The 18,296-nt window shown below is 45.6% G+C and overlaps 1 protein-coding gene across 1 annotated transcript in view; it reads right to left on the reverse strand.

Moving 5' to 3' along the window:
• Positions 1-18,296, reverse strand: part of LOC144798398 (cytochrome P450 2C8-like) — a 640,773-nt gene that overhangs the window by 402,829 nt on the left and 219,648 nt on the right. The window contains exons 3-4 of the mRNA XM_078669253.1: positions 7,241-7,393; positions 6,733-6,893 (exon numbers count right to left, since the gene is read on the reverse strand). Of these exons, the coding sequence (XP_078525379.1) occupies positions 6,733-6,893; positions 7,241-7,393 (314 nt within the window). The remainder of the gene's footprint in view (positions 1-6,732; positions 6,894-7,240; positions 7,394-18,296) is intronic.

An 18,296-nucleotide genomic window follows, 5' to 3' on the forward strand; every position in this document is an offset into this window, starting at 1 on the left:
AGGAATCATCATATAAACAAGAAGGAATCCAAACAAAACTAACCGCACTCCCTAGGCAATCAGATAATTTCCGGCCTCTACATAGTCCTCCAATAGCCCCTTGTACACCCTCCATTGCGCCCACACTTTCTCCGATTTCTTCATGCACCCTCTACTTTTATTGACTGTTTCCTCTGCTCTTTGGCACCAATCCATGTAGGCAAATCATTTTTGACCCTACGCTAATTGAAACTGGTTAGCCTAAACGGACAGGGCAGTACCTCCCTGAACTGGAACGCATGCAACCCAAGGCCAGTTTTGCCTTGATTGAAGCTTGTCAGTCAGTTGTAGCTTGGTTCCAGTGGCACAATGAGCATGAGACACGAGTCTTGGCATACCCTTGCCAATAAAGGTGTTACATCAAAAGCACAAAAATGAGGTAGGTATTCTTGCAATAAGTCTAACTACTGACAATTGCTCAAGTGGCAATCCAACCCATATTTTTCTACCAACCATGCCACCTCAGTTCAACATAGCCATATACAAAACTGGCTCAACCCTGCTCCAATAGGAACAGTCCTGCCTGAATTGAGAGGATATGTCCTCCCTAAGCCAGAACACAAGCTACCCAAGCCTGGTTTGGCCTGATTAGGGCTCATCAATAGGGCGCAGCTTAGTTCCTGTGGCATAGGGAGCATGGGACTCACACATCACTGTGTTTTTGTTACAATTTACACCCTACGTATGATAGGTTGAGGGATCACTTTGCCATAAGACTCAAGCTATACTTCAATGATTAGACCTTAGTAGCTTAAAACCAGTTTGGGGTTGGTTGTGGGCCCTTATGGAGGAAGCCTTGTCTCGCAGTTCCAGAGGGACTGTTCCCATGTGAAGCAGGATTTGTATGTACTTGCATAGAGTAAGACTTTGCCTGAAGTGGCATGGTGGGCAAAAAACAATGGACTGGAAAGCTGCCTGTGTGATTGCAGGTGTCTGAGAAAAATGCAAGCATTCTATCCATTCCTCGTGTTGTTGCAGTTTACGCAATAATTGTGATGGGTGCACCCCAACGTAGGTCATATGCTCACTTTGCCATAGAACTCAAGCTATACCTCACTGACGAGACATAGGTAGGTCAAGAGGGGTCTGGGGTTGCTTGTGGTCTCTTCTGCATAGGTAGTTATTAGTCTGAAGTGGCATTGTGGGTGAAAAACGATGGACTGAAATGCAGCCCTGAGCAATTGGCAGTGGGTGAGATTCATTTAAGTGTTCTATCCTTCACCTGTTGTTGCAGTTTATGGGCAAAGTGTGATGAGTATGCCCAGATGTGGGTCCCATGCTCACTGTACCATACAGCTCAAGCTATACCTCCTTGATGAGACCTGAATAGATAGAAATTGGTCAGTGTTTGCTTATTGTCCCTTCCAGAGGCATGGTGGGTGTAAGATGTTGGACTGGAATGCAAACCGAACAAATGCCATTGAATGAGATGAATTCAAGCATTCTATGTATCACTATCAACTTGTTGTTGTTGGATTTGGATTTTATTTTGAAAGCCAACAATCACCAGTTCTGCTTTCAGGCTTCTGCATATAATCAGCGAGCATTATATGTAGCCTCAAAGTATTAAATATTGTAAACATTTGTACATGTTTTTGGGCTGGAGGCACGGTCAGCAAAGCATGCTGAGCTCACGAATTGACATTACAGCAATGGCCCTAGCTAGCACTAACAGCTTTCCATTTCCCATTAACAAAATATAATGGAATGAATGTATATATATTCCAATCAATGCGACTCCATTCTTCTACACTCCACTATACAGTATTCCACTGTATGCTAGTATCCACTATATGCTACTTCACTTTATGGTAATCCACTCTACGCCACTATAGTGTATGCCACTCCTCCTCACTGTCTGACACTCTCCTCCACTCCTAAAACTCCACTCCATAAAAGTCTACCACACTCTATGGCACTCCAAGACATTCTAATCTGCTCTATCCCCTTACACTCCACTGTCCAACTCTATACTCCACTCTATGCCAGTACACTCCAATGTACAATAATCTATTCCGCTATTCAACACTTTTCTCTACAGCTAAGCAGTCCACTCTACTTTACAAGACCCCACTCCAATTTTAAATAGTTTACGACCCAGGCGAATCCACTACACTCTACTCCATGCCACTGTACTCTGCAACATACCAATACACTATATTGTACTTTACACCACACTACGTTACGGCACTCAACTCAACTCTACTCCATTGTATCAAACTGTACCTCACTCTAAGCTACTATACAACAATCCACTCTACTCACCTCCCCTGTTTCCCATACTACTGTACTCACTCTATGCAAATCCACTCTACAACACTGTACTACACGGTATGCCACTTTTATCACTTTACTCCTGTCTATACCTCTACACTCCACTGTACAACCCTGTACTATACTGTATGCCACTGTACAACTCTCTACTTCACACTATGCCACTCTACGATAGTCTAGCCAACTATACAACACTCTACACAACTCTTAGCATGCCACTACACCCCACTTTACTACACTCTACTCTATGACACAGTACTCTACTCCATGATAGGGCTCTTGATTCTGCGCCACTCTAAACCATTGTACTCTATAACAACTGTATGCTAATCCACTCTACAACACTGGACTGTACACCACTCTGCAGTACAAACATCAACTAGACTGTATGCCACTCTATTCTATTGTAGTCTACCTCACTTTCCCATACTGAACAACATGCCACCACACTCTACTGTACAACACGGTACACCAATTTATGATACCTTATTCGACTGTATGCTACGCCACTCCACTCTAATGCACGCCATTATAGTCTGCGACACATCACTTCACTCTATGACACTTTATTCCTCCCTACACCACTTCACTCCAGTGTACTCCAAACTGCAAGTATTAGGAAACCACAAAAATAAGAAATATTTACTACCACTAAACAATTTAAAAAACTGTGCTAAACGAAATGTTTTTGTTTGTACAACTCTGCCTGGTCCTGAAAGATGACAGGGGGACAATCTTGGCACTGCAATCCTTTTGTTGATGTTATTTTTAAAAAACAAAAACATATACATTATTGCGCAGCACTTTTGCCCTACTCAGCCCCCCCCAAAACACATTTTGTTGCAGATTGGAAGTTTTTTTCAGTTCCCTCCATGGGAATCCACAAACTGTGGGTACCTCTAGAATCCAGAACTGGTGAGAAAAAAGAAGCACATTTTGCCTGGCTTCCTTAGTGGCAAAATGATGTGGCTTGTGTTTAATGAAAAAATAAGTCACAGCACTTGGGAACGAATCCTAGGTACTTAGGGGGGTTAACCCTCTGTAATCTGATAGAAAGCCATATTAATTATATTCTTTATACATCATTACCATCACATAGCCCAGGGTCAGCCAGTCAAAGACTGTTCAAGGAATAAGACGGAGACAAGAGGATAGCCTTGTGAATTCAAGGGGTTAGCTGGTGCCTGATGTCACTTCTGCTACACATGGTACTTTGGTGATTCAATATCCATGGATTTGTATGAACTGAGGAGGTAAGGTATCAGTGAGAAGAACCACAATTAACATTGGATGAGCCCTCCAAGCTAACAATGCAATTCAAGGGCCCATATCTACAGGTAGAAACATATGACATTGCTCTCTCCCTCTTTCTTTGCATTACTTTGCATCTAGGGCTTGTCCCATGACTGGTATCCGGGCATTTCCCTGCAGCCACTTATAATTTGGACTCAAACCTAATCTACTAACAATCGTAGATAGGGGTTTGCACAACATATATAGACTCTTTGAGGCAGGCATTACAATTGCTTTTTAAATTTTTTTTAATTGAGAATACAAGAAGTCATAATACAGAAAAGAAATAGCCATTTTAAATCTGACCCAGTAATGGCGTAAGTTGGGGACAGGTAGCAAACATATGTATCGAGTCTGCGCTAAACTCTAAACATCTGGAACATAGCATTCCAGCACCCGTTCCCCACTTGGCAACTCTGCTAGGTGTGATGTATAAAAAAAATGCAGTTTTATAAAATTAGGTCTGTAATTTAGCAGAAATAAGTCGCTCTTAGCAGATTGCACAGCCTGATTAAAAGTGTCAAAAGAGATATTCAATTTCCTTAGCCACTTAGTAGTAGCAGTGAGCATATCATCAGGCATTAAGCTGACTAGTATATCATATAAGTATCCAATCCTGGGTAAGGTGGGACTTCTTAGTTTGTCAATAAGAGCTACTTTGGAAAAACCAGCAGTCCCCCCAGGCTTACGGGTCAGGAAGACTCTTATGGCCATATAATAAAATGGCTCTGGATCGCTCAGGTGGAAATCAGTTTTAAGCGCATAGTACGATTTTATGCCTTCAATAGTTATTAGGGCCCCCATTTTTAATGTTCCTGCTTGATGCCATTTGAGCAGGTAAGAAATCCCACAAATTACTGGTAGGTTAGGGTTATTATCGAGAGGGGAATAGTAGTTCAAATTACCTAGCCCAAGAGTTTTACGAATGTTGAAGAAAACCTTATAGGCATTCATTAAGGTCTTAAATCTAATCCGTTTGTAGTAGCCAAAGGAGAGCTGCCTCCGGAGGCATGTGGGGGTCTCTACTCCTAAAAGCAGATGATAAGGTGACGGTAAGCCTTCCGTGGGAATATATGAATGATCTTGGAGCAGCTCTGTGCTATATTGCATAACAGAGGCCCAGTAGTAAAGTTTTAGATTTGGTAGCGCCCACCCGCCTCTTTCTCGAGGAAGGGAAAGTAGTTTAAAGGAGCGCCTTCGTCGAGAGTATGCCCAGATAAATTCAGAGAAAATCGGATCGAATTTCCATAGTATTGTTTTACCCATTTCTAAAGGCATGGCCCTAAAGAAATGTAGGAGATTGGGAAAGTAAGACATTTTAATAACATTACATCACCCTAATATAGTAAGGTTTAGGTTATTAATACGTTTAAGCAACCATTTAGTCTCTATGGCTAGTGGGGCCAAATTTCCCTCCACTATCAGGTCGGTGTTGGCAGTTAAGGTCACCCCTAGATATTTTGCAGTCTGTACCACCCAGCCATCTGACCAGTCAATTTGATTGTTAATAATGATCTGGGTCTTGCCATGATTGAGAGCATAGCCTGAGACTTTCCCAAACTGCCTGGCCTCTTGTTCCAGGGTATTGATGGCGCTTCAGGGGTCAGGAGTCACTACCACCAAGTCGTCGGCATAAGCCACCATTTTTATTATCTAGTCCAAACCTGCTCATCACTCGAATAGATGGATTTTTCTCAATCGCTTTAATAAAAGGATCTATATAGAGAGCGAAGAGCAGGGGTGAGCATGGACAACCTTGGCGGGTCCCCCGAGAAATTTTAATCTGTTCCGTCAGGGTCCCTTTAATTGTCACATTAGCTGTGGGATTGCTGTAGAGAGCTTATATGGCTGATATTGTCTTGGGCCCAAGACACATTTTCCTCATGACTGCCCAGAGGAATGACCAGGAGACCCGATCAAACGCTTTCTCAGCGTTGAGTAGGAATAATGAGATCGGGTCTCCTGCTACCTCGACTGCATCCAAGAGGGTGATGGCCCTACGGATATATTCTGTTGTGCTTTTTTTAGGGATAAACCAGTATTGCCACTGAGAGACCAAGGACTCTGTTCTCAAAGACATTCTTGATGCAAATATTTTGGCATATATATTAGAGTCACGGTTAATTAAAGTTATTGGCCGGTATGAACCCATCTCAAGAGGAGATTTATCCTTCTTTGGGAATATAACTTTTTTGGCATTAGACCAAGAATCTGGTGGAGGAGCGCTGTTAAAAATAGAAGCTACCAGTAAAGTGAAGAGGGTATTTATCTGGGGAGAGAATATTTTATAGAACTCAATTGGTATATGATCAGAGCCAGCCACTTCTCCATCCGGAAGGCTTTGTAAGAGCTTTAGATATCTAGTCCCATCCGGGAGTTTCCTCAAGCTGATCATAGTCCTCGGAGCTAAGCGCCGCTAGAGTGATTTGATCCAAGTATTCCATACTTTCATTCTCTCTTGATTCTAGAGGCGCCACCTTATCTTCAGAATGCAGATATTGGTAAAACTCATAGAATGCCTGGCGGATCTTATTTGCATCTTTTGTAACCATGCCAGAGCTGAGTTGAATTGATAGAATTTCACTGGCGGACATCGTTGTCTAATTCTGAGGGCAAGTTGGTGGCCGATGTTATCCCCACATTCATATAGTTTTTCCCTAGCAGAAGCCCATTTGATAGAGGTTTTCCAACTTTGCATTTGTGCTCCACTGTACAGCACACATTCAAAGTGGGAAAAGTTTTAAAGGTTGTCTAAACAGTATTTTGCCCTAGAGAGGCACCCTTAGAGTACAAAATCTATGCTAGATATGACAGAGACACCATTGCACTAGGGTGCAAAGGTTTGTGTGCAGCGTTAGACAGCCTAATTGTGCACCATCACTAGAGAGAAGCACAGCCCCATATCTTAGTCCACATGTCTTGAGATAGGGAGGTGTTCTGCTCTCCTCCTTTCACACAATGCAGTAACTTTGGCTGCTTCACTGTGTTGCATGTTTTAATAAATCTAACCCAAGAATCCAATTTGTGCTGAGTCGTTTATGACCCCATTTACCACCTTGCAGCACTGAGATATTAGTGTTTACCATACCTCTTTCCACAAGTAAAAATAATTTGCTTAAATGTTACCTGTGCCCAAACTCCAGTTATTGACTTCAGCCTTTCATGAAGCAGGCCAATGATTTTTTGGAAAAAGGGATCATCATATTCAAAGCGCTTCCCAAACACTATAGAGCATATGATGTTGGATGCAGCATTATCAAGGACAAACAATGGATCAAACGGAGCACCTGAATTTCAAGAAAAAATAAAGCACTGTTATTTATTTACTAAAACAAATTTGCTGGATTAACATTTCAGAAAGAGAGAATGTAATATAATGACTCTTTCAAGGCAGCGCAAGACTGGAACTCTCTGCCCAACACACTAAGGAACACTACTAACCCTAGGCTGTTCAGGAAACTGCTAAAAAACTTGGCTGTTTTCATAAAAGTGTTGATTGGTCCAGCTCATTTCATTTATCATTTGGCTTCCGCGGTGGGACACTCTTGAGTAGCCGTGTACGTTATAAATGATATTAGCATAACATAACAAATACTGTATTCCATTTTCTTCTTCTGATGATTGGAATTCTTACCCATGTTGTTTTTGAAGTATTGTAATAAATGGGATGTCTCCTCCAGAATTCTCTCCTCCATGGACTTTTTCCCCAACCCAAAGTTCCTTAGGGTTGACAAGGTAAATCGACGATGTTCTTTCCAACCTCGTCCATATTGGCCACTAATAATACCTACAGTATGTCAACAGAAACGAAGTTCTGATTTAGAAGCTAGTGGTAAGATGAGGAGTCCAACTCTATTAAATTCAAAATACTAATTGGTGTAAAGTAGTTGTATCATTTTCCCCTTCCATTCACCTCTATTAGCCACAGTACAGCCTAGACCTAGTTATACATGGCTTATTACAGCAGCTAATAATACATGCTCATACCTTCACCGTCCCCATATTACTTAAATCCTTGGTGTCTTCCACGTTCATGTTCAATGCAGACAAGTTTAATAACAGCAGAATCTGTAGTGCGAAATTTGACACACCAAAAAGCAGATACGCATTTTCGCAAAATAGAAATTGGAATCCGTTTAGTGTACATCAGGTCAAAATGCTGTGACTCAGACTATACAGAAGCATGCAGGGATGCTATCGTTCCTGCAAAGACCTATTTCGTAAAAAAAAAAGAGAAAACGTTTCCATAGATATGTCTTCTTTCTGCTGATCACTTTCTCTTTGTAGAAAAATATGTCAGAAGAAGGAACTGCCAGTTCCCAGTTTCCTTGTTTAACTTCTAACATATTTATGCTCAATGAACTGCCTTTCGCCTTGGCTTATGGCTCTGGAAGCATGCGCTGTGACGTCAGAACTCCAATGTAACAACTAATTACAGATAAGCAGCTATGTCATTTCTATATTACAGTGGACTAGCAATTTCAGAGGTCGGCTGTAATTGGGAAATTAGAGACAGGTTTATATAAATGGATTGCAGTCTAACAAATATTATATATGGGAGAAAGTGCCCCCTGCTGTTCAATGCAAGGATGTTGCAAATCACTCAGGAGTTCCATGACCATATAGAGGAACAATGCCATTGTTGAGTCCTTTTATAGGGAAATGAAACTCTGAATTTACTTGCAATATCCATACAATGTGTGCCAGGGAGTAAGTGTATTCCTTATAACATATGGCCCCACCATCACCCTTCCACAAATCTCTCAAATCCTGGGGCCCATATTTATCAACATTTCATGCAGTGCAATACAGCAAGACAACTTGCTGCTCTCTGTGAAAGAGAGAGGGCAGGAATGTGCTATAACAATAAAGATATGCTGCATTCCCCCTCTAGCAGAAACACTGCCTAGCCCAATGCAGGCACCCATGCACCATGGTGCAAGGGTACCTGTGTTACAGGCAGGATTGTTTTTGTGCAGGAAGGGAGACCTTCCTGCACATAAACAATCCTCACAGGTTTTTTCCTATTTCTATGTTTACTGCATCGCTGGGAAACTTGGGATGTGTACCTGCTCCCAAAGAATGGCTGATCCTAATTCGACCATTTGGTGGGAACTGATGTGAAGAGGTTTCACAGACTTTCTTTCGTATATTAATAGTGTGTTTCATACAATAGTTTATCAGCCCCTATCTGACTTCACTGAGAGAAGACCTATTCTTGACTCTGCTGATTTCCCCTGTCTGGGTGTTGAGCTTTATGCTTGAGCACCCGCGCCTATCCCCTGAACATTAAAGTTGGTACATTTGACACTTACATCTTCCTCCTAGAAATCCACTTGCCACTTTCAGTACTTTATTTAGAAAAGGGAAGCTCCTTTTATTGAACCAATTCATCTTGTATTCTGCTTGATCTACGTGTTTTATCTTGCATTGTTTTCCTCATAATATATAAATGGTGCAAGGGTGCCTGCACTGGCACTAGGCTGCCAAAACGGAACCAGCGCAAGGGAAAAGGACAGGAATGCACCGTATTGAATAAATACAGGGATTTTCTTACCACTCCGTGACAAAACTGTAAGGTTTTTATTAAACAAAAACTGATTTATTTTATCGCACCTAACTCGAACTTTACTTTAACCTTGTTTTTTTTTTAGTAAATTTCTGGATTAGTTTAACCTTAAGAAATATTTTACTTTGTTAAAAATATTTTATTAGCATATGTAAAACCAACCACCCCACCTTTGCTGTGTGTGGCAAAGGGTTGTCCACACAGGCAGCCAACCCAACACTGTGCACTGCCTTTGGCTGTGCACAGTACTGGGCTGGCAACATGGTGGACAACAAACCCAGAGGCAGCCAACCCCCCAGAGGCAGCCAACCTCACGCTGCCCACAGCCTTTCATCGCACATGGTGTGGGGTCCCCATGCTGTGCAGAGCCTTTGCTCATGCATAACGTGATGTTAGCGGCAGAACCTGTATTGCAGCCCCCAACACTCACAAGGCCCCAGGGCCATAGCAGCCACATGGCCTCCTCCCTGGAGACCTCATTCCGTGGGGAAGTATTTTTTTTAAAGGGACAAAGGCTGTGTGGCGCCCTCCCTTATCAGGGCCTGGGGATCCCATCCCCTGGGGCCAGTTATATTTTTTTTAATAGGTGGAGGGGCTCCTCTCCCCAGGCCTCAATTGGCCCTAGGGACCCCATCCCCCAGACCATACATTTTTTTAATGGGAGGGGCGACCCTCACCCCCTTGGGCCTCATGTATTTTCAATGGGAGGGGGCCATGTGACCCCCAACCTCCCTGAGCCTCATTAAGGCCTGGGACCCCCAGGGCCTTACGTATTTTTAAAGGGATGAGGCTGGGTGGCCCCATGAGCCTCTTAAATCCCTGAGAATCCCATCCCTCAGGGTCTTATGCATTTTAAAGGGGAAGGGCAGAGCATGGCCCCCTCTCCGAGCCTATTTTGGGCCCGGTGACTCCATCCCACAGGCGGTCCTTTTTAAATAGTTGGAGCCCCAGCTGGCTCCCTGCATACTGCAGGACCCAGCATTGCTCCCACCCACAGCAAGCAGATATTTTTGCTGCTCCCTCCAGACAAGAGCAATCTGTTTTCCCTGCTCACATCAGTACAGGCAGTGAAACAGATCTCAAGTCTGCTCCCAAACAGAGGGAGCATTTTTTAAGTTCTCGTAGGCAATTTAAAAATGCTCCCGCCAGGCAAGCGCAAACACATGTTTCATTGCCCGCGCTAGTGGGGGCAGGAAAACTATTGTGCACCGGGGTGGGCACAACGTGACACAGCAAGTGATCTAGCCACAGGATATTGGGTCCCCAGAGCAATTTAAGGCTCAGCGAGGAGGCCATACATCCCCCCTCCTTCAAATAATTAAAGCAGGCCCGAGGAGGTGGGGTCTCTGGGACTAAATACAGCTCAGGGGGGAGGGGCTGTGTGCCCCCGCCCCCTAAATAATTTAATTGGGCCCCTGGGAATGGAATACCACGGGCCAAATATGGCTTGGGAGGGGGTAGCACTCTTCACTCCCCATAACAAATGCTTTGGGCCCCGGTGGATGGGGTCCCCCGAGGCCGAAACGGGCTTGGGGAAGGGGGCTTCATGCCCCTCTCCCCTTCAATATACATCGCTCTCGAGGATGGGGTTCCGGGGCTCCTAAATGGGCTGTAGAGAGTCTCCCTACTGACGCCTCCCTTCCCATGTATATTTATTAAAAGGTGGCAGCTTTTTCTTTGCCACGTTCCTGCAGGAATCAAGGGGGACTGTGGCAAAAACTGCTGTCTTTTTATTTTGGCTCCAGGTGGTGCCTCTCGGTCCCCCTCCATGAGGCCTGGGGGGTGGGTATCCCTACCCATCTCTCTTATATCTTTTTTTTTTCAAAGCTTCAGGACAGGGTAATAAGTCCCTGAGCTTTTTAATGGCTTCCAGCAATGTTTTTCTCATGTTGCTGGCAGCCAATTAGAGCGCTCAATCCCGCGGGAATCTGACACAGTGGGAGCGAGTTGGCCCAAGTGAAAAATAAATCCCAGGGCTAATCAGATTGGTCATTGTTAGATCTGGGGGTTTCTAGTTGGCAGAGGTAGGTACCACTGTCCAAATAGGGACCCTTGCTTCTAGTCAGGGCAAGGAGATAACCCTCTGAGATAACCCCTGCTCATCCTCTAGGTAGCTTGGCACGAGGAGTCTAGGCTAACCAGAGGCAATGCGTAAAGTATTTGTACCAGCACTCACAGTAACACAGTGAAAACACCACAAACTGACTCCACAATAGTTTAGAAAAATAAAGGTATTTAATCTAAACTACACAAGACCAAAACGACAAAAATCCAACATACACAGTTTAAGAATATGGTTTCAAAAAGAGTTCTTAAGGTTGCATTAAAATTCTTTAGGTTGCGATAGAATTCTCTACGTTGCGATAGAATTCTCTACAGATGCGTGAAAAGTTCACAGTTGCGTCACGTTTACTCACAGTACCTTTTAGTTGCAACAAAGTTCCAAAAGCAGAAGCTGGTGCGGTGAAAAACAAGTGATGCGTTGCTCCTGAGACCCTGGGGAGGCGATGCGACAACCCCGCTGCAGCAGCGGCGTGTTGCGACAAATCCGGTCTGTATGGGGAGGAAGGCCACTTGTATGGATTCCGGTGCGTAGGTTCCGTAGGAAGTCTGTTCTCGCAAAAGCACGATGCGACGATCTCGTAGGGGCTGCGACGATCTCCGGGGCGACGATGCGTGGTCCCGCGGTGATCCTCTCTCTCGCAGCTCCTCGATGCGATGGTTCTGCGACGATGCACGCAGTGACGTGATGCGGTCCGCAAGCAAGCGGTGCGGCGTTCTCACCCAGCAACGACAGGCTCTGCGACGATACTCGCAGCGATGTTCGATTCTCCCGCACCGGTCTGGTGCGTCCCGCAAACGGAGGATGCGACGTCTCTGGCAGCGGCGTCCTGGGATGCGCTCCGCAAGCGAACGATGCAACACTTTTCGATTGCAAAAGTCTCTCAAGCTTAGTTTCAAGTTTCCCAGCACAGGTACAACTTCCAGAGGCCCCACAACTGGATCAAGCACTCTAGGAAGGACATAACTCTCTCAGCAGAGTTCAGGGAAGCTGGGGGTGAAGTCCTTTTGTTCCTGGGACTTCAAAACAGGGAACCAGCTCTACTCAGGCCCTTGGAAATTCCTTCAAGACAGGGGACACAGCTCAGCAGCAAAGTCCTTCCCCTCTCCTTGGCAGCAAAGCAACAGGTCAGTCCAGCAGAGCAACAGCAGGACAGTCTTCCTTCTTCAGTTTCAGCTTTCTCTTTGGCAGAGGTTCCTTCTTGATTCCAGGATGATCTAATTTTCTGTTGTCAGGGGTCCTGTACTTATACCCCTAAAGTCTTTGTTCTCTTGGTGCATGTGGGCCCTGAGCCCGGTCTGAACCAGTTCTAGGTGGTTCTGAGTACTTTGTTTTGCTGGCTGCATTTTTCCTTTCAGAGTGAGGGGCAGGGTCCTCAGCCGCCCAGCAGGAGGTGGAGCCAGCATTGTGGAAGGCAGGCACAGCCCTATTCAGGCCCAGGTGCTAACTCCTCCCACCACTCCAGTTGCAATTGCAGTCATTCAGCATAGTGCTGACTCATCCAGCCTCCTGGGGAATCCCCCAGCCCCTGTCACTCTCAAACCAGACAGTCAATACACAAACAGGCCCAAGCACACAGAAGGGTCAGACAAGAAAACAGCAACTTCCTAAAAGTGCTGTTCTCAAACACAGGATTTAAAAACAACATTTCCTAAAAGATGTGTTATTACATTCTGAGTTCAGGGATACTAGATACTTATGTCCTATCTTGTTCCTATGGGAAAAAATGCTGTTAACCACTGTAGCCAGCATCCCCCATGTTAACCTATGGAGCAAGATAGCCTTACAGTAGTAAAAAACGAAAATGGCTGCCATTCACTACCAGAGCATGTCACCTGCACTAGTACATGCTCTACCTTTTACACACACTGCACCCTGCCCGGGGGGGTACCTTGGGCCTTCCATAGGGGTGACTGATGTGCACAAAAAGGGAAGGGTTAGGCCTGGTCAGTGGAGACACTGACCAGGAGGACATGGCAGTTCTAAATTGCACACAGGCACTGCAGTGTCAGGCCTGAGACATCATTTTAGGGCTACTCCTGTGGATGGCACAATCAGTGCTGCAGGCCCACTAGTAGCATTTGTCATCACCAGCCCTGGCACACCCAGTGCACTTTACTAGGGACTTCATGGTGATACAAATATGCCAAACAGGTATATTCAATCAGAATAACAATTTACACAGGGAGCACTTACACTCTGGCACTGATCAGCAGTGGCAGAGTGTCCAAAACATCTAAACCAGCAAAAACGAAATCCAGCACAGCATCAAAAATACAGGAGGTAGAGGCAAAAATATAGGGGAAACCATGCCAAAGATGTCAGGTCTAACACGTGTCCCCTCCAGCTGAAAGTGGGGAGAACTGCTCACCCTCTTGGGAGTTCTCTTCACTAAGGCGGAAAAACCTGGACAGACCATCAGCGTTGGCGTGTTCTGTGCCAGGGCGGTGTTCCACCGTGAAGTCGATTCCCTGTAGGGATATGGACCACCTCAACAGTTTTGTGTTCTCACCCCTCATTTGCATTAACCATCCGAGGGGCCTGTGGTCGGTCTGAACACGGAAGTGAGTCCCAAACAGGTAGGGCCCCAACTTTTTCAGAGCCCAGACCACAGCAAATGCCTCTCTCTCAATCGCACTCCACCTCTGTTCCCTGGGGAGTAGTCTCCTGCTAATGAAGGCTACCGGCTGGTCTCCTCCCTCCTCAGTGATTTGTGAGAATACTGCTCCCACACCATGCTCTGAAGCGTCTGTCTGTACTATGAACTCACTGGAAAAGTCAGGTGCCTTGAGCACTGGTGCTGTGCACATAGCAGTTTTCAGGGTTTCAAAAGCAGTTTGGCAGGCGTCAGTCCAGTCAACGCCTTTGGGCAACTTCTTGGAAGTGAGTTCTGTCAAGGGGGCGACAATGGTGCCATATCCCTTGACAAACCGTCTGTAATACCCGGTGAGTCCTAAAAAGGCTCTCACCTCTGTCTGGGTCTTGGGGGGCTCCCAAGCCAGAATCGTATCAATCTTTGCCTGTAGGGGCGCCACCTGGCCGCTCACCACTTGGTGTCCCAAATACACCACAGATCCCTGCCCTATCTGGCACTTGCTGGCCTTGATAGTGAGGCCTGCCCTTTGCAGAGCCTTCAACACTTCGCAGAGGTGTTGCAAGTGTTCCTCCCACGTGGAGCTGAACACAGCAATGTCATACAGGTACGCGGCGCTGAATTCCTCCAGCCCGGTCAGTACCTGGTTAACCAGTCTCTGGAACGTGGCAGGGGCATTCTTCAACCCAAAGGGCATGACTCGGAACTGGAAGTGCCCCTCTGGCATTGAAAATGCTGACCTCTCTTTGGCCCCATCAGTTAAGGCAATCTGCCAGTACCCAGAAGTCAAATCGAATGTACTGAGGTACTGGGCAGCTCCCAACCGATCCACAAGCTCATCAGCTCTGGGGATGGGGTGTGCGTCAGTCTTCATGACCGCATTGAGCCCACGGTAGTCCACACAAAACCGGAGTTCTGGAGGGCCACCGGGCGTAGCAGCTTTCTTGGGCACCAAGACCACTGGGCTAGCCAGGGGCTGCTGGAGGGCTCAATCACCCCTAGCGCCAACATCTTGGAAACTTCTTCCTTGATGCTGGCCCTGACCTTGTCAGCTACCCTGTAAAATGTGTGTTTCACAGGCAGACTGTCTCCAGTGTCCACATCATGGACGCACCAGTTGGTGACTCCTGGGGTCAGGGAGAACAGGGAGGAGAACTGACCCAATACTTGGCGACAGTCCCTCTGCTGCTCTGGGGTCAGGGTGGGCGAGAGGACCACACCATCCACTGACTCATCTTGCTCCTTAACTGCCAGGAGGTCAGGGAGAGGATCACTATCCTCTTCCATTCCTGCATCTGTAGCCATGAGCATTGTCACTTCAGACCTCTCAAAGTGGGGCTTGAGGCGGTTCACATGCAAGACTCTCAGGGGCTGCCTGGGAGTCCTCAGGTTAACCAGGTAAGTTACCTCACTCTTCCTTTCCACCACCTCATATGGCCCAGTCCACTTGTCTTGGAGCGCACAAGGATCCACTGGCACCATCACCCACAGTTTCTGCCCAGGTTGAAATTCGACCAGAGTGGTATTCTGGTCGTACCATCTTTTCATTTCTTCCTGGCTTGCTTCCAGGTTCGCCTGAGCGAGCTTCCTGAAGCGTTGTGTCTGGTTGCGGATGGCCAGCACATAGCTGAACACATCCTGGGGGGTTTTCCCACGGGACTTTTCCCAACCCTCCTTCACCAGTGAGAGAGGTCCTCTAACAGGGTGGCCATACAGGAGTTCAAAGGGACTGAACCCTAAGGACTTCTGGGGCACCTCCCTGTAGGCAAATAACAGGCATGGTAACAAGACGTCCCACTTCCGTCTCATGGGCTCCGCTAGGCCCATAATCATACCTTTCAGGGTCCGGTTGAACCTTTCAACCAACCCATTTCCTTGAGGGTGGTAAGGAGTGGTGAACTTATAAGTTATATCACAACAAAATACACCTGGGGGTCACAAAAAAGAGTCAAAACAGAGTGGATCACAACACCAATGCTACACAAAAGACACCAGTGAGGACATCATCCATGTTAATGAAATGCAGGCCAAGTTGAGGCTCAAGAGCATATGGAGAAATAGTTCCCATCAGAAGCCACACTGTACCGCCCTCTTTCTCATCATTTGGATTCTCCTCACCCAGGAGACAGAACGGCCGGTCAGATGTTACCGTAACCGATATGTGTGAGATAAGGGGTGGTGTATATAGTACAAAAAATTTAACGTGGCTACTATAAAGGCAGTGTTAAAGTGGTAAGAGTGTTAAGTGAGGGAAAAATATAAAATTAGGTGATCAGGTGGACAAACAACATTTATTAGTGTCTCCCAATCCCTAAGGTTTAAAAAGCAAGTGTAAGTGCGGGTTTTAAATAATCACCGTACTCAATAGTGGTCAACATGTTTCTGCATTGTATTGAACATAGTTTCGAAATGCATTCTTCAGGACTGGAAATATAAAAACACTGCTACTCAGATTATAGAAATTAAGAACAATATCACCTGACCTTCAGGTACATACTCAACCGTATACTGTTGCATCACACGGTATTAGATCCACACGGCAAGACAAACAAAATAGAAAAAGAACATGAATATGTCATATTCCTATGAATTATATACTGTGATGAGTGCACATTCACATGTATAAAGACAAACATTGCCAATTAGCAGACTCACCCAAATATGATGGTTGAGAGGCTTCACCCCACCTGGCTACAGCGCAGGTATGAGGAGCACCGCTCTACAAAGAATTCACAAGTAACATCTTTAGAGCAAAATATCAAAAGATAAAATGAGTTCACAATGTGGCATATTGCTCGATATGTCCTTCACAGTCCACATTAATGAAAATGTGGACCATCCCACTAGTACTCGACTCCATCCGTCCGACAATGACAGACCAAGTCTGGGACCAAGTTAAAAATGGCATTGTTATAGAAAGCTAAGCATTTTGAAAACTGAGCTTGTCAGCGTATTAGTTCACTAGTCGAGTAAAAAAAACCCTTAAGTGTCAACCTGATCGCTTCTAGGCATCGCGCTTGTGGTGTAAATGGTCAGCGTGATAAAAATCAGGCAGCCAGAGCGCGAAGGGCGTTCCAGCGCGTTAGTGCGCTGATCCTGGTGGTGGCGCGATCGGTATCTAGCAGCGCGTTGTCAGTCAGGCAGCGCGCTCAGAAAAGGCTAGCGCTCGCTTACCTGTCCGTCGATGTCTCCTGGCAGTCAACTGTACTGTCTGGGGGGGCACCGACGTTTCTCCAAGAGGACTAATATGCACTTCCTCGTTGCGCATAGCCAGGAGGCAATCACATGGTATGATCACGTGATCACAGGCATGCTGGGATATGTAGTCCCAACAAGGAATAGTGCATAATATAGACTACCAGACAGATAGGTCTATGCGCAAGTTATATATCCAGGGAATTCAAATAGGTAACCCCTAACAAAAATGGGGGTGCTAAGAGGTAGAGCAAGAGAACTAGCGAAAACCCATGTAGTTAACTATTTTAAAGTTCATGTTTTGTAGTGAAACCTCACAGGGACATCCAGGGAATGGGTTCATTAAGTCCCTCTTTATCACTGTTGAGGCGGTACACCCACTTCTGTTCAATTTTGAACAGGAACCGGCTGATGTCAGTACAGGATAGGGGTATTTGCGGTTGTTCTAGAACAGTCCAACAGAAATCTTCAGGGCCATGTCCCTTTTCCAAGAAGTGTGCGGTGAGACGGGTGGCTTGTTTTTTACACCGCACTGTGCTTTTATGTTCTTGTAGCCTCGTCCTGATTTTCCGGGTCGTCATGCCGACGTATCGCAAAGAGCATGGACAGGTTATCAAGTATATAAGATTACTGCTGTTGCAGTTAGTGAATCTTTTCTGTGTCCAAGGGCGATTAGTCCCAATATCGACCTCAGTAGATTTCTTGGTTTGGGGACAGACAGTGCACGCCCCACATGGATGATGTCCAGAAACTGGAGGTAAGTCCCACAACGTACCCACTTGCCTAGGTTCTTTGTTTCGAGGCCGCGTGTGGACCAATTGATCTTTTAAGTTTTGTCCTCTTTTGAAGGCAAAAATGGGTAAAGCGATGTCATCGTTTCCAGTCTTCAAGATAGACCAATGCTTCTTTATGATTTTCTGTACCTGATTCGAGCGAGTATTAAATGTGTTAACAAAGGCAATGCGGTTGGTCTTGTCTTTTGGTGGCTGTATTTCCAGTAGGGACTCTCTGTTATTGTTGGACGCCCTCTTTTTTGATTGCCGAATGATCTTTCTCGGGTAGTTCTTTTCACTCAGTTGGGTTTCCAAATTCTTAGAGTGAATTTCGAAGGCTTCTTTGCTGGAGCAGTTCCTTTGTACCCTAAGAAATTGTCCAAAGGGCAAATTGTCCCTCAAGGCTCGTGGATGACAACTGTCATACCTTAATAGTGCATTTCTAGCCATCGGCTTCCGATAGAGTTCCGATTCAATGCCATTAATAGTTGCATGTAG

The sequence above is a fragment of the Lissotriton helveticus genome, chromosome 12, assembly GCF_964261635.1.
Source record: "Lissotriton helveticus chromosome 12, aLisHel1.1, whole genome shotgun sequence".
Classification (NCBI taxonomy): domain Eukaryota; kingdom Metazoa; phylum Chordata; class Amphibia; order Caudata; family Salamandridae; genus Lissotriton; species Lissotriton helveticus.